This window comes from Bombina bombina, chromosome 1 (assembly GCF_027579735.1).
Source record: "Bombina bombina isolate aBomBom1 chromosome 1, aBomBom1.pri, whole genome shotgun sequence".
In the NCBI taxonomy this organism is placed as follows: Eukaryota; Metazoa; Chordata; class Amphibia; order Anura; family Bombinatoridae; genus Bombina; species Bombina bombina.
Window position 1 is genome coordinate 1,010,113,803 of NC_069499.1, and position 23,872 is coordinate 1,010,137,674.

The 23,872-nt window shown below is 43.9% G+C and overlaps 1 protein-coding gene across 2 annotated transcripts in view; it reads left to right on the forward strand.

The window, feature by feature from the left end:
* The window catches only part of ZHX3 (zinc fingers and homeoboxes 3), a 236,787-nt gene that overhangs the window by 90,493 nt on the left and 122,422 nt on the right, over positions 1-23,872 (forward strand). For both annotated transcript variants that reach the window (XM_053714256.1, XM_053714184.1), the window contains exon 3: positions 3,490-4,113. In XM_053714256.1, the coding sequence (XP_053570231.1) occupies positions 3,490-4,113 (624 nt within the window). The remainder of the gene's footprint in view (positions 1-3,489; positions 4,114-23,872) is intronic.

Sequence of the window (23,872 nt, forward strand, 5' to 3'; positions counted from 1 at the left end):
CAGGAGGAACGCTCCCGATCAACATTCTGGAACTTCGAGCAATCTTCAATGCTCTGAATGCTTGGCCTCTTCTGGGTTTGTTGCGGTTTATCAGATTGCAATCAGACAAGATAACTTTGGTGGCTTACATCAAACATCAGGGGGCAACGAGAAGCTCCCTAGCAATGAGGGAAGTATCTCGGATTCTTGGGCTGGCGGAGACACGCAGCTGTTACCTGTCAGCGATCCACATTCCGGGTGTGGACAATTGGGAAGTGGATTTTCTCAGCAGACCATCCTTTCATCCGGGCGAATGATCTCTCCATCCCGAGGTGTGTGCAGGGATATGCTCCAGGTGGGGGACGCCGGAGAAAGATCTTATGGCGTCTCGTCTCAACAGCAAGCTACCCAGATATGGTTTGAGGACCAAGGATCCTCAGGCGGAGCGAATAGATGCATTAGCAGTGCCTTGGAGATTCAATCTAATTTACATTTTCCCGCCGCATCAAGCAGGCATCAGTGATACTGATTGCTCCATCGTGGCCGCGAAGGACGTGGTTCGCGGATCTGGTGGGGATGTCGTCTTCTCCATGGAAGTTACCTTGTTTCAGGGATCTGCTGGAACAAGGTCTTTCTGTTCATCAAAATCTCGGTTCTCTGATGCTGACTGCATGGAGATTAAATGCTTAGTCCAAGAGAGGTTTTTCTGAGAGAGTTATTGATACTCTCATTCAAGCTCGTAAGCTGGTTACTCGTCGCATCTATCATAAGGTGTGGAGAACCTATTTATTCTGGTGTGAAGAGCGTGGATTCCTCTGGCATAAGGTTAAGGTTGCTAGGATCCTATTGTTTCTCCAGGATGGACTGGAGAAGGGTCTTTCAGCCAGTTCCCTGAAGGGACAGATTTCTGCCCTATCTGTTTTACTGCACAAGACGCTCGCGGAGCTTCCAGATGTACAGTCTTTTTTGTTAAGGCTCTGATTAGGATCAGACCCGTTTTCAGATCCAATTCTCCTACTTGGAGTCTTAATCTTGTTAAAGTTTTGCAGCGGGCTCCATTTGAGTCTATGCATGAAATTGACATTAAGTTGTTATCCTGGAAGGTTCTTTTTCTACTGGCTATTGCTTCTGCGCGCAGTGTCGGAGCTTGACGCCTTGCAATGTGAGCCTTCTGCAAAACCTGAGCAGTCCAAGGGATCTTGGAAACCAGCTCAGTCTTGGAATAAAGCCAAGCAGAACAAGAAGCCTGCCGAGACACAATCTGCGCTAAGGGGCGGCCCCCGATCCGTCTCTGGATCGCGTAGGGGGCAGACTCTCTCTTTTCACGGAGGCTTGGATGAGACATGCAAGATCCTTGGGTTCTGGAGTTCATTGCCCAGGGTTACAGGATAGGTTTCATATCTCAACCTCCCAGGGGCAGATACCTCTTGTCAAAACCAGAAAATCAAGATGCCTTTCTAGGGTGCGAGAGGACTCTCTCCTCCCTAGGAGTAATTGTACCAGTACCTCCTAGCAGAAATAGGTCTGGCGTACTACTCAAACCTTTTTGTGGTCCCAAAGAAGGAGGGTACGTTTCGCACGATTCTAGACTTAAAGTGCTTAAACAAGTTTGTCGGTTCCATCGTTCAAGATGGAGACAATAAGGTCTATTCTGCCCTTATTTCAAGAGGGACAGTTCATGACTACGATAGACTTGAAGGACGCTTGCCTTCATGTGCCGATGCACAAGGATCATTTCAGGTTCTTAAGATTTGCTTTTCTGGACCAGCACTTCCAGTTTGTAGTTCTTCTTTTTGGTCTGGCTACTGCTCAAGTCTTTACGAAGGTTCTGGGGGCTCTGCTCACGGTGGCGAGATCCAGAGGTATTGCAGTAGCGCCTTATTTGGACGACATCCTGGTCAGGCTCCGTTCTGCCGGCTGGCAGATGACCATTCAAGAGCTCTTCTTCTTCTTCAGTCTTATGATTGAAAGATATACTCAGGAAAGAGTTCTCTGGTTCCCAGTACCAGTGAAATTCCTCGAACGATATTAGACTCCATATTCATGAAGATATTTCTTACAGATCAGAGACGTTGCTCAATTACTTCCAGCTGTCCTTAAGGCCATCTGTGGCCCAGTGTATGGAGGTTATTGGCACATGGTGTCCAGCATAGATGCCATTCCATTCGCCAGGTTCCATCTCAGACCTCTTCAGTTGTGCATGCTGAAGCAATGGAACGGCTATCACTCGGATCTATCCCAACAGATTTCTCTGGACAACCGATCGATAGAATCGCTCTCTTGGTGGCTCTATCCAAATTGTCTCTCCCAGGGGACATTCTTCTTGAGACCATCCTGGGAGATTGTGACTATGGACGCAAGTCTATCAGGATGGGGAGCTGTTTGGGGTGCCAGGAAGGCACAGGGCAGATGGACTCGAGAGGAGTCTCCTTTTCCGATCAACATTTTGGAACTTTGAGGGATCTTCAACGCTCTGAGGACTTGGCCCCTCCTAGGTTCGTCCCAGTTTATCAGATTCCAATCAGACAACATTACCTCTGTGGCATACATTAACCATCGGGGGGGGGGGGGCGAGAAGCTCCCTAGCCATGGGGGAAGTTTCTCAGATTCTAGAATGGGAGGATATATATTCTTACACACATGAACACACACACATGCGCATACACACACGTGTGTGTATATCTACTAATCCAAAGTGCTGAGAAGGCAATACAGATCTCAATAAATGTAGCATATTATAGTGTATTGAGCACTGACATTAGGAAATTATTATAGTTTCAGTATAGGTCTAGAAGAGCAATATCATTCAAATCTGCTAGCATTGTTTTCTTCAATCTTATATCCAGTACCCTTACTTTTTTCTACAGGTAGGCTACAACGGGTTACAACAGTGTACTTTCCCCTTATCTATCTTTTTAAACTGCTAAAATTCAGGTGTTGACTGTCCCTTTAATTACTGCTTTTTTATATGCTTGATTAGGAGCAACATTTTGGAATTTAATGTCTTATGGATGGATGATAAAATGCATATGATATTTAGGAGCTAGGCAGACATTTTTGTAGGACAAAGGTAATGATCTAAAACTATAAGATCCATAAGTAATATTTTGGGAGTCATTGCTCCTAGGATTTGTCAAACCCTGCTTTAAGAGCACTTCTTAGTAGGCAAAAATTCATCATTCATTTATATTACTAATAATATGGCCCCACATATAACAAATGCTGATATGTTGACCAGGCTTCTCAGTCCATTAGTGTTGCAGAGGACATGCATATTTTTGTTCAACAATCTATTACCTTTTGAAAATGATTTTATGATCTTTGAGAGTTTGCTTGATTTTTTTTTTTATCATTTTTTTTGCAGCTAAATATTAAGTTTATACCATCATAACCTGATCATAGTGATTTGATGAATATTATATTTTTATTTTGATAAATAATCCTTCCTTATAACAAACTACATCTGTATAGAATGTATACTAACAAAAAAAATATTACACATTTTTACAGAGACTGGCAGAGCAGGTATACCAGGAGATGGTGATACAAGCTTCGATAATGAAGGGCACAATAGAACGTTATCCTCAGGAAGAGGCAAACAGAACTGGAAGAAAACTGCAGAACAGCTTGATATTTTAAAGCAAACGTTTGTCTACACACAATGGCCTTCAAATGAAGAATATGATCATCTTGTTTTAAAGACCGGACTGCCTCGTGTTGATATTGTACGTTGGTTTGGAGACTGCAGGTACTCTTATAAAAATGGCCCTTTAAAATGGTACAGTCGTTATAAAAAAGCTGCTGAGGCAGCAAAAGCACAAATCATGCAGACACTCATAGACTATCACAACCAGCATCATATGTTGTGTGAAGAAGACATTGAGGATCTTTGTGAAAGTACCTCAATGACTGCAGATGAAGTGAAAGCGTGGTTTGCAGACAAGCAAGCAGAGGAAGATAGAGTTCTGTCCAACGCAGACAGTGAAGACCAACACTCTGATGCTGATGAGAAGCCTGGAAACCTAAATGCAGCATGCGACAGGTTTTCAGAAGTCTATGAGGACAATGAATATGAAGAGCTAGAATCAAACGAAGCTGGTTCAGATTCCATGGAGCATTTGTCGATTAAACTTGGTAAGAAACACCACTAGGATAAAACAATAGAATATTTGCTAATGAGCCACAACATTAACCAGTAGTGTTGCTTGCTAGTGTAAGTCTGTAATAAACCTGATGATACAACCACAGCAGTTAAATCTAAGGTATGAGAGGAGGGTATGCTAAATATGTAAATACCTTCATTTTTCATCTTTATAGGTAAACTTTTGTTAAACCCATATATATCTGAAAGAGCTATAAAACATTGCTTTGCAGTGTGTTGCAGCCCTCTTTGGCAACTAGACGTTAACAGTAGCCATACTTAAAACTGACAAAATATCACATTTACTTTACATTGAGGGTGATCACATTCTCAAACAGGGATGTTGTGGGCAGTGAAATCTCAATATATCCAATGTCTGGTCATGTGGCTTGTGATTTTATGACCATGACAATGTGGTTGGGTTACCCGTATTGCTTAATCAGGGAAAAGAGTCCATATCTGTTAACATATGGTGCTCGCATTTCGTTACATAATTTAACACTTACACTACCTAGCCATTTCTTTTGAAACCGTTTTTAGGCTTTTGAACTTTTTATTTTTCTTTGAGTTACCCACACAAATAATATACTTGCCTTTTCCTCCTCCCCTTTTTTTAAATCTAGACAAAGCACTTTTAGATGTAAAATTTGATTTTTTAATTTTATTTGCAAAAAGTCACCATAAGAAGTGCAAAAAAAGTTATTCAGTGAACACCAGCATGGAAGACATATTGCAACCAATACATTTTATGGCTTGATATGTAGCATCACTTCAACTGCCAAAGCATCAGAATTTATAATTTCATATCCCTAGATTTTTTATTTTTTTATTTTTTTTTTTGCCACTTTGTATCATTTTATGCAGAAAATGGGAAGGAATAAGCATACATTTTAAAACAAAATAAATCCAAATTCATCTGAATGTGGAATATTGTGACAATGCATACTTGCCCCATACTCCAGTCCAAACTTATTTAGCATTGTTAAACATGCAAGTCTAAATTAAACCTCAAATAAGAGCACCAATTTTTTGCTTCAGATACCTGAAGTGAAATCTAGATTCCAAAATGGCAGCAACTATAATTAGAGGGAGGTCCATGTAATGCATTTAGTGCTTTTAAGATTAGTGGTTGTTTTCCAGGTGATCGTCATTTGCTAGCGCTCTAGATGGTCATAAAGCCCTTTAAAGCAACTGTTGTCAGTTTCCATGAAACTTAGGATCCTGTCTGGTAATAAGTCACAATACCTTTTGATATTATGTAATATTTGTTTCTCCAACATAGGTGTGTCCGGTCCACGGCGTCATCCTTACTTGTGGGATATTCTCTTCCCCAACAGGAAATGGCAAAGAGCCCAGCAAAGCTGGTCACATGATCCCTCCTAGGCTCCGCCTACCCCAGTCATTCTCTTTGCCGTTGTACAGGCAACATCTCCACGGAGATGGCTTAGAGTTTTCTCATAGGTACTAGGGTCCCTTCTGGCGGTGCTAAGACCAAGGGGCATTGCTGTAGTACCTTACTTGGACGACGTTCTGATTCGAGCGTCGTCCCTTCCTCAAGTAAAGGCTCACACGGACATTGTCCTGGCCTTTCTCAGATCTCACGGATGGAAAGTGAACGTGGAAAAGAGTTCTCTATCTCCGTCAACGAGGGTTCCCTTCTTGGGAACTATAATAGACTCCTTAGAAATGAGGATTTTTCTGACAGAAGCCAGAAAAACAAAACTTCTAGACTCTTGTCGGATACTTCATTCCGTTCCTCTTCCTTCCATAGCGCAGTGCATGGAAGTGATAGGTTTGATGGTAGCGGCAATGGACATAGTTCCTTTTGTGCGCATTCATCTAAGACCATTACAACTGTTCATGCTCAGTCAGTGGAATGGGGACTATTCAGACTTGTCTCCGAAGATACAAGCAAATCAGAGGACCAGAGACTCATTCCGTCGGTGGCTGTCCCTGGACAACCTGTCACAAGGGATGACCTTCCGCAGACCAGAGTGGGTCATTGTCACGACCGACGCCAGTCTGATGGGCTGGGGCGCGGTCTGGGGATCCCTGAAAGCTCAGGGTCTTTGGTCTCGGGTAGAATCTCTTCTACCGATTAAATATTCTGGAACTGAGAGCGATATTCAATGCTCTCAAAGCTTGGCCTCAGCTAGCGGAGCCAAGTTCATACATCAACCATCAGGGGGGAACAAGGAGTTCCCTAGCGATGGAAGAAGTGACTAAAATCATTCTATGGGCGGAGTCTCACTCCTGCCACCTGTCTGCTATCCACATCCCAGGAGTGGAAAATTGGGAAGCGGATTTTCTGAGTCGTCAGACATTGCATCCGGGGGAGTGGGAACTCCATTCGGAAATCTTTGCCCAAGTCACTCAACCGTGGGGCATTCCAGACATGGATCTGATGGCCTCTCGTCAGAACTTCAGAGTTCATTACTACGGGTACAGATCCAGGGATCCCAAGGCGGCTCTAGTGGATGCACTAGTAGCACCTTGGACCTTCAAACTAGCTTATGTGTTCCCGCCGTTTCCTCTCATCCCCAGGCTGGTAGCCAGGATCAATCAGGAGAGGGCGTCGGTGATTTTGATAGCTCCTGCGTGGCCACGCAGGACTTGGTATGCAGATCTGGTGAATATGTCATCGGCTCCACCATGGAAGCTACCTTTGAGAGACCTTCTTGTTCTAGGTCCGTTCGACCCACTCCAGCTGACTGCTTGGAGATTGAACGCTTGATCTTATCAAAGCGAGGGTTCTCAGATTCTGTTATTAATACTCTTGTTCAGGCCTGAAAGCCTGTAACCAGAAAAATTACCACATAATTTGGTATATCTGTTGGTGTGAATCTGCAGGATTCCCTTGGGACAAGGTTAAGATTCCTAAGAGTCTATCCTTCCTTCGAGAAGGATTGGAAAAAGGATTATCTGCAAGTTCCTTGATGGGACAGATTTCTGCCTTGTCTGTGTTACTTCACAAAAAGCTGGCAGCTGTGCCAGATGTTCTAGCCTTTGTTCAGGCTCTGGTTAGAATCAAGCCTGTTTACAAAATTTTGACTCCTCCTTGGAGTCTCAACCTAGTTCTTTCAGTTCTTCAGGGGGTTCCGTTTGAACCCTTACATTCCGTTGATATTAAGTTATTATCTTGGAAAGTTTTGTTTTTGGTTGCAATTTCTTCTGCTAGAAGAGTTTCAGAATTATCTGCTCTGCAGTGTTCTTCTCCTTATCTGGTGTTCCATGCAGATAAGGTGGTTTTGCGTACTAAACCTGGTTTTCTTCCAAAAGTTGTTTCTAACAAAAACATTAACCAGGAGATAGTTGTGCCTTCTTTGTGTCCTAATCCAGTTTCAAAGAAGGAACGTTTGTTGCACAACTTGGATGTAGTTCGTGTTCTCAAATTTTACTTAGCAGCTACTAAGGATTTCAGACAAACTTTGTCTTTGTTTGTTGTTTATTCTGGTAAACGGAGAGGTCAAAAAGCAACTTCTACCTCTCTCTCCTTCTGGATTAAAAGCATTATCCGATTGGCTTATGAGACTGCCGGACGGCAGCCTCCTGAAAGAATCACAGCTCACTCCACTAGGGCTGTGGCTTCCACATGGGCCTTCAAGTACGAGGCTTCTGTTGATCAGATATGTAAGGCAGCGACTTGGTCTTCACTGCACACTTTTTCTAAATTTTACAAATTTGATACTTTTGCTTCTTCTGAGGCTATTTTTGGGAGAAAGGTTTTGCAAGCCGTGGTGCCTTCCATTTAGGTGACCTGATTTGCTCCCTCCCTTCATCCGTGTCCTAAAGCTTTGGTATTGGTTCCCACAAGTAAGGATGACGCCGTGGACCGGACACACCTATGTTGGAGAAAACAGAATTTATGTTTACCTGATAAATTACTTTCTCCAACGGTGTGTCCGGTCCACGGCCCGCCCTGGTTTTTTTAATCAGGTCTGATAGTTTATTTTCTTTAACTACAGTCACCACGGTACCATATGGTTTCTCCTATGCAAATATTCCTCCTTAACGTCGGTCGAATGACTGGGGTAGGCGGAGCCTAGGAGGGATCATGTGACCAGCTTTGCTGGGCTCTTTGCCATTTCCTGTTGGGGAAGAGAATATCCCACAAGTAAGGATGACGCCGTGGACCGGACACACCGTTGGAGAAAGTAATTTATCAGGTAAACATAAATTCTGTTTTTCTGTGGGATTTACTTCTGTGACTAGTAAGCTACAGCATTTTTCACCCGTATGTGTGTATTTCCTTGCTTATTTTGAGCCCTGTTTATGAGTAAATTTTGTTTGTGCTACAAGGAATTGTGCTTTGGTGTTAATGGGTATTTCTCTTGTAAAGGTGTATCCAGTCCACGGGTTCACCCATTACTTGTGGGATATTCTCCTTCCCAACAGGAAGCTGCAAGAGGACACCCACAGCAGAACTGTCTATATAGCTCCTCCCCTAACTGCCACCCCCAGTCATTCTCTTGCAGCTCTCGACAAGAAAAGAAGTATCAAGAGAGATGTGGTGACTTAGTGTAGTTTTTACCTTCAATCAAAAGTTTATTTTTTAAACGGTACCGGCGTTGTACTGTTTTTACTCTCAGGCAGAAATTGGAAGAAGAATTCTGCCTGGAGGTTTGATGATCTTAGCGGTTTGTAACTAAGGTCCATTGCTATTCTCACACATAACTGAAGAGTATGGAAAGAAAACTTCAGTTGGGGGGGACGGTCTGCAGATTGCCTGCTTTGAGGTATGTTCAGTATATTTTTTCTAGAGAGATAAGCTCTAGAAAATGCTGACAGTGCCTGGTATATATGAGGTAAGCCTGATACAGTGATTTAACAGCAACTGGGATCATGCTTGCAAAAAAGGGTAATATTCATGTTAATACTCATATTACTTAGTGTAAAAACGTTTGCATGTTTTATAGTAAAAGCGTTTTTTCTCTGAGGGTGATAAATCTTTATTAGGGGCCTAGTTTTCCACATGGCTTGTTAGATCACTTCTAGGAGTACTTTTTTTAAGGCCCTCTGACATTCAGTGCATGGTGGGAGGGGCCTATTTCCGAGCACTTTATGCGCAGTTGATATTCAGACAGACATCCAGCTTCCCTAAAGGGGTCCTCTGGCATCTAGGACCACTATAGAGGGTGTTTTTCCTGCACAAAAATCGTGTTTAAGGGCAGGTAGGGCCACAGCAGAGCTGTGGCAGTGTGTTTGACTCTTTTTTTTTTTTAACGTTTTTTCCGTTTTTCTAATCCGTTTTGGGGCCTAAGGGGTTAATCATCCATTTGCAAGTGGGTGCAATGCTGCTTTAGTCTCTTATATACACTGTAAAAATTTCGTAGAGTTTACTACTTTTTATCACAGTTTTGCAGTTTATGGGGTAGTTTTTTTCTCTTAAAGGCACAGTACCGTTTTTGTTTAATTGCTTTCTCTTGTAAGGTGTATCCAGTCCACGGATTCATCCATTACTTGTGGGATATTCTCCTTCCCAACAGGAAGCTGCAAGAGGACACCCACAGCAGAGCTGTCTATATCTCCTCCCCTAACTGCCACTCCCAGTCATTCTCTTGCAGCTCTCGACAAGAAAGGAAGTATCAAGAGATATGTGGTGAATTAGTGTAGTTTATCTTCAATCAAAAGTTTCTTATTTTTAAACGGTACCGGCGTTGTACTGTTTTTACCTCAGGCAGAAATTAGAAGATGAGTTCTGCCTGAGGTTTTTGATGATCTTAGCAGGTTGTAACTAAGGTCCACTGCTGTTCTCACACATAACTGAAGAGTATGGGAAAACTTCAGCTGGGGGAATGGCCTGCAGAATTAACTGCTCTGAGGTATGTTCAGTATATTTTTTTTCTAGAGAGATAAGGTCTAGAAAATGCTGACAGTGCCTGATATATTTAAGTTAAGCCTGATTACAGTGATTTAACAAAGGACCGGGATCATGCTTGCAGTAAAGGGTTATATTCATGTTACTTGCTCTTATTACTTAGTATGTAAAATGTTTGCATGATATATAAAAAAACGTTTTTTACTGAGTGTGATAAATCTTTATTTGGGGCCTAGTTTTCCACATGGCTGACTAGATTTCTCCTAGGAGTAGTTATTTATGGCCCTTTCACTTTGAGTGCATGGTGGGAGGGGCCTATTTTCGTGCTCTAATTGCGCAGTAGTTTTTACAGTCTGAGACATCCAGCTTCCCTGAAGGAGTCCCCTGACATATAGGACCTCTGTAAAGGGTTTTTGTGCCTACAAAAGTCGTTTTATGGGCAGGTAGGAGCCACAGTAGAGCTGTGGCAGTTTGCTTGTGACTGGTTATAACTGTTTTACCGTTTTTCTGATTAGTTTTTGAGTCTGAGGGGTTAATCATCCATTTGCAAGTGGGTGCAATGCTATTTTAGTCTATTATACACACTGTAAAAATTTCGTAGTGCTAACTGCTTTTTTTCACTGTTTTGCAGTTTATGTGATTGTTTTTTTCCCCTCAAAGGCACAGTACCGTTTTCTCCAACATAGGTGTGTCCGGTCCACGGCGTCATCCTTACTTGTGGGATATTCTCTTCCCCAACAGGAAATGGCAAAGAGCCCAGCAAAGCTGGTCACATGATCCCTCCTAGGCTCCGCCTACCCTAGTCATTCTCTTTGCCGTTGTACAGGCAACATCTCCACGGAGATGGCTTAGAGTTTTTTAGTGTTTAACTGTAGTTTTTCATTATTCAATCAAGAGTTTGTTATTTTCAAATAGTGCTGGTACGTACTATTTACTCAGAAACAGAAAAGAGATGAAGAATTCTGTTTGTATGAGGAAAATGATTTTAGCAACCGTAACTAAAATCCATGGCTGTTCCACACAGGACTGTTGAGAGCAATTAACTTCAGTTGGGGGAACAGTTTGCAGTCTCTTGCTGCTTGAGGTATGACACATTCTAACAAGACGATGTAATGCTGGAAGCTGTCATTTTCCCTATGGGATCCGGTAAGCCATGTTTATTACGATTGTAAATAAGGGCTTCACAAGGGCTTATTTAAACTGTAGACTTTTTTTGGGCTACATATTTAGCCTTGAGGAATCATTTATTCTGGGTATTTTGATATGATTATATCGGCAGGCACTGTTTTAGACACTTTATTCTTTAGGGGCTTTCCCTAATCATAGTCAGAGCCTCATTTTCGCGCCGGTATGGCGCACTTGTTTTTGAGGACAGCATGGCATGCAGCTGCATGTGTGTGGAGCTCTGATACATAGAAAAGTCTTTCTGAAGGCATCATTTGGTATCGTATTCCCCTTTGGGCTTGGTTGGGTCTCAGCAAAGCAGATTCCAGGGACTGTAAAGGGGTTAAATATAAAAACGGCTCCGGTTCCGTTATTTTAAGGGTTAAAGCTTCCAAATTTGGTGTGCAATACTTTTAAGGCTTTAAGACACTGTGGTGAAATTTTGGTGAATTTTGAACAATTCCTTCATACTTTTTCGCAATTGCAATAATAAAGTGTGTTTAGTTTAAAATTTAAAGTGACAGTAACGGTTTTATTTTAAAACGTTTTTTGTGCTTTGTTATCAAGTTTATGCCTGTTTAACATGTCTGAACTACCAGATAGATTGTGTTCTGACTGTGGGGAAACCAAGGTTCCTTCTCATTTAACTATATGTATTTTATGTCATAAAAGAATTTAGTAAAAATGATGCCCAAGATGATTCCTCAAGTGAGGGGAGTAAGCATGGTACTGCATCATCCCCTCCTTCGTCTACACCAGTCTTGCCCATACAGGAGGCCCCTAGTACATCTAGTGCGCCAATACTCCTTACTATGCAACATTTAACGGCTGTAATGGATAATTCTATCAAAAACATTTTAGCCAATATGCCCACTTATCAGCGAAAGCGCGACTGCTCTGTTTTAGAAAATTCTGTAGAGCATGAGAACGCTGATGATATGGGTTCTGAAGGGCCCCTACACCAGTCTGAGGGGGCCAGGGAGGTTTTGTCTGAGGGAGAAATTTCAGATTCAGGAAACATTTCTCAACAAGCTGAACCTGATGTGATTACTTTTAAATTTAAGTTGGAACATCTCCGCGCTCTGCTTAAGGAGGTGTTATCCAATTTGGATGATTGTGATTATCTGGTCATTCCAGAACCACTATGTAAAATGGAAAAGTTCTTAGAGGCCCCGGGGCCCCCCGAAGCTTTTCCTATATCCAAGCGGGTGGCGTACATTGTTAGTAAAGAATGGGACAGGCCCGGTATACCTTTAGTACCTCCCCCCATATTTATAAAATTGTTTTCCTATAGTCGACTCCAGAAAGGACTGATGGCAGCCAGTCCCCAAGGTCGAGGGGGCGGTTTCTACTCTACACAAGCGCGCCACTATACTCATAGAAGATAGTTGTGTTTTCCAAGATCCTATGGATAAAAAATTAGAAGGTCTGCTAAAGATGTTTGTTCAGCAAGGTTCCCTTCTACAACCAATTGCATGCATTGTCCCTGTCACTGCAGCCGCGTGTTTCTAGTTTGATGAGCTAGGAAAGGCGATTATTAGTAATTCTTCTTCTTATGAGGAGATTATGGACAGAATTCGTGCTCTTAAATTGGCTAATTCTTTCACCCTAGACGCCACCTTGCAATTGGCTAGGTTAGCGGCGAAAAAGTTCTGGGTTTGCTATTGTGGCGCAGAGCGCTTTGGTTAAAATCTTGGGCAGCGGATGCGTCTTCCAAGAACAAATTGCTTGACATTCCTTTCAAGGGGAATACACTCTTTGGCCCTGACTTGAAAGAGATTATCTCTGATATCACTGGGGGCGAGGGCCACGCCCTTCCTCAGGATAGGTCTTTTCAAGACCAAATATAAACCTAAGTTTCGTCCCTTTCGCAACAACGGATCAGCCCCAGGGGCTACGTCCTCTAAGCAGGAAGGTAATACTTCTCAAGCCAATCCAGCCTGGAGACCTATGCAAGGCTGGAGCAAAGGAAAGCAGGCCAGGAAACCTGCCACTGCTACCAAGACAGCATGAAATGCGGGCCCCCGATCCGGGACCGGATCTGGTGGGGGGCAGACTCTCTCTCTTCGCTCAGGCTTGGGAAAGAGATGTTCTGGGTTCAAGGGGCTTCCTCCAAGGGGGAGGTTCCACAGGTCTCAGTTGTCTTCAGACCACATAAGAAGACAGGCATTCTTACATTGGGTAGAAGACCTGCTAAAAATGGGAGTGATTCATCCTGTTCCATTAGGAGAACAAGGGATGGGGTTCTACTCCAATCTGTTCATAGTTCCCAAAAAAGAGGGAACGTTCAGACCAATCTTAGATCTCAAGATCTTGAACAAGTTTCTCAAGGTTCCTTCGTTCAAGATGGAAACCATTCGAACACTTCTTCCTTCCTTCCAGGAAGGTCAATTCATGACCAAGGTGGATTTCAAGGATGCGTATCTACATATTCCTATCCACAAGGAACATCATCGGTTCCTAAGGTTTGCATTCCTGGACAAGCATTTCCAGTTCGTGGCATTTTCTTTCGGATTAGCCACTGCTCCTAGGATTTTCTCATAGGTACTAGGGTCCCTTCTGGCGGTGCTAAGACCAAGGGGCATTGCTGTAGTACCTTACTTGGACGACGTTCTGATTCGAGCGTCGTCCCTTCCTCAAGTAAAGGCTCACACGGACATTGTCCTGGCCTTTCTCAGATCTCACGGATGGAAAGTGAACGTGGAAAAGAGTTCTCTATCTCCGTCAACGAGGGTTCCCTTCTTGGGAACTATAATAGACTCCTTAGAAATGAGGATTTTTCTGACAGAAGCCAGAAAAACAAAACTTCTAGACTCTTGTCGGATACTTCATTCCGTTCCTCTTCCTTCCATAGCGCAGTGCATGGAAGTGATAGGTTTGATGGTAGCGGCAATGGACATAGTTCCTTTTGTGCGCATTCATCTAAGACCATTACAACTGTTCATGCTCAGTCAGTGGAATGGGGACTATTCAGACTTGTCTCCGAAGATACAAGCAAATCAGAGGACCAGAGACTCATTCCGTCGGTGGCTGTCCCTGGACAACCTGTCACAAGGGATGACCTTCCGCAGACCAGAGTGGGTCATTGTCACGACCGACGCCAGTCTGATGGGCTGGGGCGCGGTCTGGGGATCCCTGAAAGCTCAGGGTCTTTGGTCTCGGGTAGAATCTCTTCTACCGATTAAATATTCTGGAACTGAGAGCGATATTCAATGCTCTCAAAGCTTGGCCTCAGCTAGCGAGGGCCAAGTTCATACATCAACCATCAGGGGGGAACAAGGAGTTCCCTAGCGATGGAAGAAGTGACTAAAATCATTCTATGGGCGGAGTCTCACTCCTGCCACCTGTCTGCTATCCACATCCCAGGAGTGGAAAATTGGGAAGCGGATTTTCTGAGTCGTCAGACATTGCATCCGGGGGAGTGGGAACTCCATCCGGAAATCTTTGCCCAAGTCACTCAACCGTGGGGCATTCCAGACATGGATCTGATGGCCTCTCGTCAGAACTTCAGAGTTCCTTACTACGGGTACAGATCCAGGGATCCCAAGGCGGCTCTAGTGGATGCACTAGTAGCACCTTGGACCTTCAAACTAGCTTATGTGTTCCCGCCGTTTCCTCTCATCCCCAGGCTGGTAGCCAGGATCAATCAGGAGAGGGCGTCGGTGATTTTGATAGCTCCTGCGTGGCCACGCAGGACTTGGTATGCAGATCTGGTGAATATGTCATCGGCTCCACCATGGAAGCTACCTTTGAGAGACCTTCTTGTTCTAGGTCCGTTCGACCCACTCCAGCTGACTGCTTGGAGATTGAACGCTTGATCTTATCAAAGCGAGGGTTCTCAGATTCTGTTATTAATACTCTTGTTCAGGCCTGAAAGCCTGTAACCAGAAAAATTACCACATAATTTGGTATATCTGTTGGTGTGAATCTGCAGGATTCCCTTGGGACAAGGTTAAGATTCCTAAGAGTCTATCCTTCCTTCGAGAAGGATTGGAAAAAGGATTATCTGCAAGTTCCTTGATGGGACAGATTTCTGCCTTGTCTGTGTTACTTCACAAAAAGCTGGCAGCTGTGCCAGATGTTCTAGCCTTTGTTCAGGCTCTGGTTAGAATCAAGCCTGTTTACAAAATTTTGACTCCTCCTTGGAGTCTCAACCTAGTTCTTTCAGTTCTTCAGGGGGTTCCGTTTGAACCCTTACATTCCGTTGATATTAAGTTATTATCTTGGAAAGTTTTGTTTTTGGTTGCAATTTCTTCTGCTAGAAGAGTTTCAGAATTATCTGCTCTGCAGTGTTCTTCTCCTTATCTGGTGTTCCATGCAGATAAGGTGGTTTTTGCGTACTAAACCTGGTTTTCTTCCAAAAGTTGTTTCTAACAAAAACATTAACCAGGAGATAGTTGTGCCTTCTTTGTGTCCTAATCCAGTTTCAAAGAAGGAACGTTTGTTGCACAACTTGGATGTAGTTCGTGCTCTCAAATTTTACTTAGCAGCTACTAAGGATTTCAGACAAACTTTGTCTTTGTTTGTTGTTTATTCTGGTAAACGGAGAGGTCAAAAAGCAACTTCTACCTCTCTCTCCTTCTGGATTAAAAGCATTATCCGATTGGCTTATGAGACTGCCGGACGGCAGCCTCCTGAAAGAATCACAGCTCACTCCACTAGGGCTGTGGCTTCCACATGGGTCTTCAAGAACGAGGCTTCTGTTGATCAGATATGTAAGGCAGCGACTTGGTCTTCACTGCACACTTTTTCTAAATTTTACAAATTTGATACTTTTGCTTCTTCTGAGGCTATTTTTGGGAGAAAGGTTTTGCAAGCCGTGGTGCCTTCCATTTAGGTGACCTGATTTGCTCCCTCCCTTCATCCGTGTCCTAAAGCTTTGGTATTGGTTCCCACAAGTAAGGATGACGCCGTGGACCGGACACACCTATGTTGGAGAAAACAGAATTTATGTTTACCTGATAAATTACTTTCTCCAACGGTGTGTCCGGTCCACGGCCCGCCCTGGTTTTTTTAATCAGGTCTGATAATTTATTTTCTTTAACTACAGTCACCACGGTAACATATGGTTTCTCCTATGCAAATATTCCTCCTTAACGTCGGTCGAATGACTGGGGTAGGCGGAGCCTAGGAGGGATCATGTGACCAGCTTTGCTGGGCTCTTTGCCATTTCCTGTTGGGGAAGAGAATATCCCACAAGTAAGGATGACGCCGTGGACCGGACACACCGTTGGAGAAAGTAATTTATCAGGTAAACATAAATTCTGTTTTTTATATTCTGCTTTTTCACATTTATTAGTGTTTTTCAAGCTTGCTGGTCTCATTACTAGTCTGTTAAACATGTCTGACATAGAGGAAACTTCTTGTTCATTATGTTTAGAAGCCATTGTGGAACCCCCTCTTAGAATGTGTACCAAATGCACTGATCTTACTATAAATTTTAAAGACCATATTCTGGCTTTAAAAGATTTATCACCAGAGGAAATTGACAAGGGGGAAGTTATGCCGACTAACTCTCCCCACGTGTCAGAACCTATAACTCCCGCTCAAGGGACGCCAAGTACATCCAGCGCGCCCATTGCGTATACCTTACAAGACATGGCGGCAGTTATGAATCATACCCTTACAGAGATATTGTCCAAACTGCCAGTGTTACAAGGAAAGCGAGACAGCTCTGGGGCTAGAACAAATACAGAGCTCTCTGACGCTTTAGTAGCTATGTCTGATATACCCTCACAATGTGCAGAAGCCAAAGCAGGAGAGCTTCTATCTGTGGGTGATTTTTCTGATTCAGGGAAGACACTTAAACCTGATTCTGATATGTCTACATTTAAATTTAAGCTTGAACACCTCCGTGTGTTGCTCAGGGAGGTTTTAGCAACTCTGGATGACTGTGACGCCATTGTAGTCCCAGAGAAATTGTGAAAATTGGATAAATACTATGCAGTGCCTGTTTACACTGATGTTTTTCCAATCCCTAAGAGGTTTTCAGAAATTATTACTAAGGAATGGGATAGACCAGGTGTACCGTTCTCTCCCCCTCCTGTTTTTAAAAAGATGTTTCCTATAGATGCCGCTACACGGGATTTGTGGCAAACGGTCCCTAAGGTGGAGGGAGCAGTCTCTACCCTAGCGAAGCGTACAACTATCCCTGTCGAGGACAGTTGTGCTTTTCTAGATCCAATGGACAAAAAATTAGAGGGTTACCTTAAGAGAATTTTTATTCAACAAGGTTTTATTCTCCAGCCCCTTGCATGCATTGCCCCAGTCACTGCTGCTGCGGGCTTCTGGTTTGAGTCTCTAGAAGAGGCTCTACAGGTAGAAACCCAGTTGGATGATATCCTTGACAAGCTTAAAGCCCTTAAGCTAGCCAATTCATTTGTTTCCGACGCCGTTGTTCATATTTAACCAGGCTAACGGCTAAAATTCAGGTTTTGCTATTCAGGCGCGTAGGGCGCTATGGCTTAAATCCTGGTCAGCTGACGTTACTTCAAAGTCTAAGCTTCTCAAGATTCCCTTCAAGGGACAGACCCTATTCGGGCCCGGTCTGAAAGAGATAATTTCTGATATTACTGGAGGAAAAGGTCACACCCTTCCTCAGGATAGGTCCAACAAATCAAGGACCAAACAGACTAATTTCCGTTCCTTTCGAAACTTCAAGTGGGGCGCAGCTTCAACTTCCTCTAATACAAAACAAGAGGGAAATTTTGCCCAGTCCAAACCGGTCTGGAGACTTAACCAGACTTGGAACAAGGGAAAGCAGGCCAAAAAACCTGCTGCTGCCTCTAAGACAGCATGAAGGATCAGCCCCCGATGCGGTAACGGATCTAGTAGGGGCAGACTTTCTCTCTTCGCCCAGGCTTGGGCAAGAGATGTCCAGGATCCCTGGGCGTTGGAAATTGTGTCCCAGGGATATCTTCTGGATTTCAAAGCTTCTTCCCCAAAGGGAGATTTCATCTCTCACAATTATCTGCAAACCAGATAAAAAGAGAGGCATTCTTACATTGTGTTCAAGACCTTCTAGTTATGGGAGTGATCCACCCAGTTCCAAAGGAGGAACAGGGGCAAGGCTTCTATTCAAATCTGTTTGTAGTTCCCAAGAAATAGGGAACATTCAGACCAATCTTAGATCTCAAGATCCTAAACAAATTTCTCAGGGTCCCATCCTTCGAGATGGAGACTATTCGACCCATCCTACCTATGATCCAGGAGTGTCAATATATGACTACCGTGGACTTAAAGGATGCTTATCTTCACATTCCGATACACAAAGATCATCGGTTTCTCAGGTTCGCCTTCCTAGACGGGCATTACCAGTTTGTGGCTTTAACCTTTGGGTTAGCCAAGGCACCAAGAATCTTTACGAAGGTTCTAGGGTCACTTCTAGCGGTCCTAAGGCCGCGGGGTATAGCAGTAGCCCCTTACCTAGACGACATTCTTATACAGGCGTTGAATTTTCAAATCGCCAGGTCCCATACGGACATTGTTCTGGCATTCATGAGGTCTCATGGGTGGAAGGTGAACAAAGAAAAGAGTTCTCTATCCCCTCTCACAAGAGTTTCCTTCCTAGGAACTCTGATAGATTCAGTAGAAATGAAGATTTACCTGACAGAGGCCAGGTTGTCAAAACTTCTAAATTCCTGCCGTGTTCTTTATTCTACTTCTCGCCCTTCAGTGGCTCAGTGTATGGAAGTAATCGGCTTAATGGTAGCGGCAATGGACATAGTGCCGTTTGCCCGCCTACATCTCAGACCGCTGCAACTGTGCATGCTCAGTCAGTGGAATGGGGATTACACAGATTTGTCCCCTATACTAAATCTGGATCAAGAGACCAGGGATTCTCTTCTCTGGTGGCTATCTCGGGTCCATCTGTCCAAGGGTATGACCTTCCGCAGGCCAGATTGGACAATAGTAACAGATGCCAGCCTTCTGGGCTGGGGTGCAGTCTGGAACTCCCTGAAGGCTCAGGGCTCGTGGACTCAGGAGGAGGCACTCCTTCCGGTAAACATTCTGGAACTAAGAATGATATTCAATTCTCTTCAGGCTTGGCCTCCGCTTGCTGTGGTCAGGTTAATCAGATTTCAGTCGGACAATATCACGACTGTAGCCTACATCAACCATCAAGGCGGAACAAGGAGTTCCCTAGCAATGTTGGAGGTTTCAAAAATAATTCTATGGGCAGAGGTTCACTCTTGCCATCTATAAGCTATCCATATCCCAGGAGTAGAAAACTGGGTGGCGGATTTTCTTCCGGGGGAGTGGGAACTCCATCCGGAGGTATTTGCACAGTTGATTCAACTTTGGGGCAAACCAGAACTGGATCTCATGGTGTCTCGTCAGAACGCCAAGCTTCCTTGTTACGGATCCAGGTCCAGGGATCCCAAGGCAGCGCTGATAGATGCTCTAGCAGCGCCTTGGTCCTTCAACCTGGCTTATGTGTTTCCACCGTTTCCTCTGCTCCCTCGTCTGATTGCCCAGTAAGGTGTATCCAGTCCACGGATCATCCATTAGTTGTGGGATTTTCTCCTTCCCAACAGGAAGCTGCAAGAGGATCACCCACAGCAGAGCTGTCTATATAGCTCCTCCCCTAACTGCCACCCCCAGTCATTCTCTTGCAGCTCTCGACAAACATGGAAGCAGTTAGAGAGATGTGGTGTAATTTAGTTGTGTTGACTTCAATTCAAAAGTTTGTTATTTTTAAATGGTACCGGAGTTGTACTATTTTTGTCTCAGGCAAAAAATAGAAGAAGAGTCTGCCTGTGGTCTCTAATGATCTTAGCAGGTTGTAACTAAGATCCATTGCTGTTCTCACACATAACTGAAGAGAGAGGTAACTTCAGCTTGGGGAATGGCGAGCAGGGTATCCTGCTATGAGGTATGTGCAGTCTAAATTTTTCTGGAGAAATGTATGCTAGAAAATGCTGTTGATACCGGATTTATTTAAGGTAAGCCTGATTACAGTGATTTAATAACAACTAGTATCATGCTTACTATTAGAGGTAACACTCTTATTATTTTTTCAAATTACTGAAATATAAAACGTTTGCTGGGAGTGCTTAAACGTTTTTTATATGCTTTTTGGTGATAAACTTTATTGGGGCCCAGTTTTTTCCACATGGCTGGCTAAAATTTGCCTAGGGAAAGTTTTGTTAGGCCTCTCACTGTGTAGACAGGAAGTGGGAGAGGGCCTAATTTCGCGCCTAAATGCGCATTAACTTTTGCAGACTGAGACATCCAGTTTTCCTGAAGGAGTTCCCTGAATGCTTAGGACCTCTCTGAAGGGTTTTGGTGCTTTCCAAAGTCGTTTGTATGGCAAGGTAGGGCCACAGCAGAGCTGTGGCAGTTTGTTGTGACTGATAAAAAACGTCTATTTCGTTTTTTTGATCCGTTTTTGAAACTAAGGGGTTAATCATCCATTTGCAAGTGGGTGCAATGCTCAATTAGCCTATTATACACACTGTAAATATTTCGTTTGATTTACTGCTTTTTTTCACTGTTTTTCAAATTCTGACCGTTTTTATTATTCTTAAAGGCACAGTACCGTTTTTATTTTTTGCTTGTTAACTTTCTGTAAAGTGTTTTCCAAGCTTGCTGGTCTCATTGCTAGTCTGTTTAAACATGTCTGACATAGAGGAAGAGGAAACTCCTTGTTCATTATGTTTAGAAGCCATGGTGGAACCCCCTCTTAGAATGTGTACCAAATGTACTGATTTCACTTTAAGTTATAAAGACCATATTCTGTCTTTAAAAGATTTATCACCAGAGGAATCTGACAAGGGGGAAGTTATGCCGACTAACTCGCCCCACGTGTCAGAGCCTTTGACTCCCGCCCAAGGGACTCACGCTCAAGAGGCGCCAAGTACAACTAGCGCGCCTATGGCGTTTACTTTACAAGACATGGCGGCAGTCATGGATAATACACTGTCAGCGGTATTATCCAGACTACCTGGGTTACGAGGAAAGCGAGACAGCTCTGGGGTTAGAAGAGATACAGAGCACTCTGACGCTTTAGTAGCCATGTCTGATACCCCCTCACAATATGCAGAAGCTGAGGAAGGAGAGCTTCTTTCTGTGGGTGATGTTTCTGTCTCAGGGAAGATGCTTCAACCTGATTCTGATATGGCAACATTTAAATTTAAGCTTGAACACCTCCGCGTGTTGCTCAGGGAGGTTTTAGCTACTCTGAATGACTGCAACACCATTGCAGTGCCAAAGAAATTGTGCAGATTGGATAAATACTATGCAGTGCCTGTTTATACTGATGTTTTTCCAATACCTAAAAGGTTTTCAGAAATTATTACTAAGGAATGGGATAGACCAGGTGTATCGTTCTCTCCCCCTTCTATTTTTAAGAAATTGCTTCCAATAGATGCCGCTACACGGGACTTATGGCAAACGGTCCCTAAAGTGGAGGGAGCAGTTTCTACTCTAGCTAAGCGTACTACTATCCCCGTCGAGGACAGTTGTGCTTTCTTAGATCCAATGGATAAAAAGTTAGAGGGTTACCTTAAGAAAATGTTTATTCAACAAGGTTTTATTCTACAGCCTCTTGCAATCATTGCCCCAGTCACTGCTGCAGCGGCCTTCTGGTTTGAGTCTCTGGAAGAGGCTTTACAGGTAGAGACCCCATTGGACGATATACTTGACAAGCTTAGAGCACTTAAGCTAGCCAATTCTTTTGTTTCTGATGCCATTGTTCATTTGACTAAATTAACGGCTAAGAATTCTGGTTTTGCTATACAGGCGCGTAGGGCGCTATGGCTTAAATCATGGTCAGCTGACGTTACTTCAAAGTCTAAGCTGCTTAACATTCCCTTCAAGGGGCAGACCCTATTCGGGCCTGGTTTGAAGGAGATCTTTTCTGATATCACGGGAGGGAAAGGTCATACCCTCCCTCAGGACAGGTCTAATAAATCAAGGGCCAAACAGACTAATTTTCGTGCCTTTCGAAACTTTAAGTCGAGCGCGGCATCAACTTCCTCTAATACAAAACAAGAGGGAACTTTTGCCCAGTCCAAATCGGTCTAGAGAGCTAACCAGGCTTGGAACAAAGGTAAGCAGGCCAAAAAGCCTGCTGCTGCCTCTAAGACAGCATGAAGGATTGGCCCCAGGTCCGGTAACGGATCTAGTAGGGGGCAGACTTTCGCTCTTCGCCCAGGCTTGGGCAAGAGATATCCAGGATCCCTGGGCGTTGGAAATTGTATCCCAGGGATATCTTCTGGACTTCAAAGCTTCCCCTCCAAAAGGGAGATTTCACTTTTCACAATTATCTGCAAACCAGATAAAGAGAGAGGCATTCTTACATTGTGTTCAAGACCTCCAAGTTATGGGAGTGATCCATCCATTTCCAAAGGAGGAACAGGGACAAGGCTTCTATTCAAATCTGTTTGTGGTTCCCAAGAAAGAGGGAACCTTCAGACCAATCTTAGATCTCAAGATCCTAAACAAATTTCTCAGGGTCCCATCATTCAAGATGGAGACTATTCGTACCATCCTACCTATGATCCAGGAGGGTCAATACATGAATACAGTGGATTTAAAGGATGCTTATCTTCACATTCCGATACACAAAGATCATCATCGGTTTCTCAGGTTTGCCTTCCTGGACAGGCATTACCAGTTTGTAGCTCTTCCCTTTGGGTTAGCTACAGCTCCAAGAATCTTTACGAAGGTTCTGGGGTCACTTCTGGCGGTCCTAAAGCCGCGGGGCATAGCAGTGGCCACTTATTTAGACGACATTCTGATAAAGGCGTCAAATTTCCAAATTGCCAAGTCTCATACGGACATAGTTCTGGCATTTCTGAGGTCGCACGGGTGGAAAGTGAATGAATAGAAGAGTTCTCTATCCCCTCTCACAAGAGTTTCCTTTCTGGGAACTCAGATTCTGTAGAAATGAGGATTTACCTGACAGAGACCAGGTTATCAAAACTTCTAAATTCTTGCTGTGTTCTTTATTCTACTTCTCGCCCTTCGGTGGCTCAGTGTATGGAAGTAATCGGCTTAATGGCAGCGGCAATGGACATAGTGCCGTTTGCCCGCCTACATCTCAGACCGCTGCAACTCTGCAACTCTGCATGCTCAGTCAGTGGAATGGGGGTTACACAGATTTGTCCCCTCTACTAAATCTGGATCAAGAGACCAGGGATTCTCTTCTTTGGTGGCTATCTCGGGTCCATCTGTCCAAAGGTATGACCTTTTGCAGGCCAGATTGGACAATAGTAACGACAGATGCCAGCCTTCTAGGCTGGGGGGCAGTCTGGAACTCCCTGAGGGCTCAGGGATCGTGGACTCAGGAGGAGACCCTCCTTCCAATAAATATTCTGGAACTAAGAGCGATATTCAATGCTCTTCAGGCTTGGCCTCAGCTAGCGACAATGAGGTTCATCAGATTTCAGTCGGACAACATCACGACTGTGGCTTACATCAAACATCAAGGTCCAGGGATCCCAAGGCAACGCTGATAGATGCTCTAGCAGCGCCTTGGTCCTTCAACCTGGCTTATGTGTTTCCACCGTTTCCTCTGCTCCCTCGTCTGATTGCCAAGATCAAGCAGGAGAGAGCATCGGTGATTTTGGTAGCACCTGAGTGGCCACGCAGGACTTGGTATGCAGATCTGGTGGACATGTCATCCCTTCCACCATGGACTCTGCCTCTGAGACAGGACCTTCTACTTCAGGGTCCTTTCAACCATCCAAATCTGATTTCTCTGAGACTGACTGCCTGGAGATTGATCGCTTGATTTTATCAAAGCGTGGCTTCTCCGAGTCAGT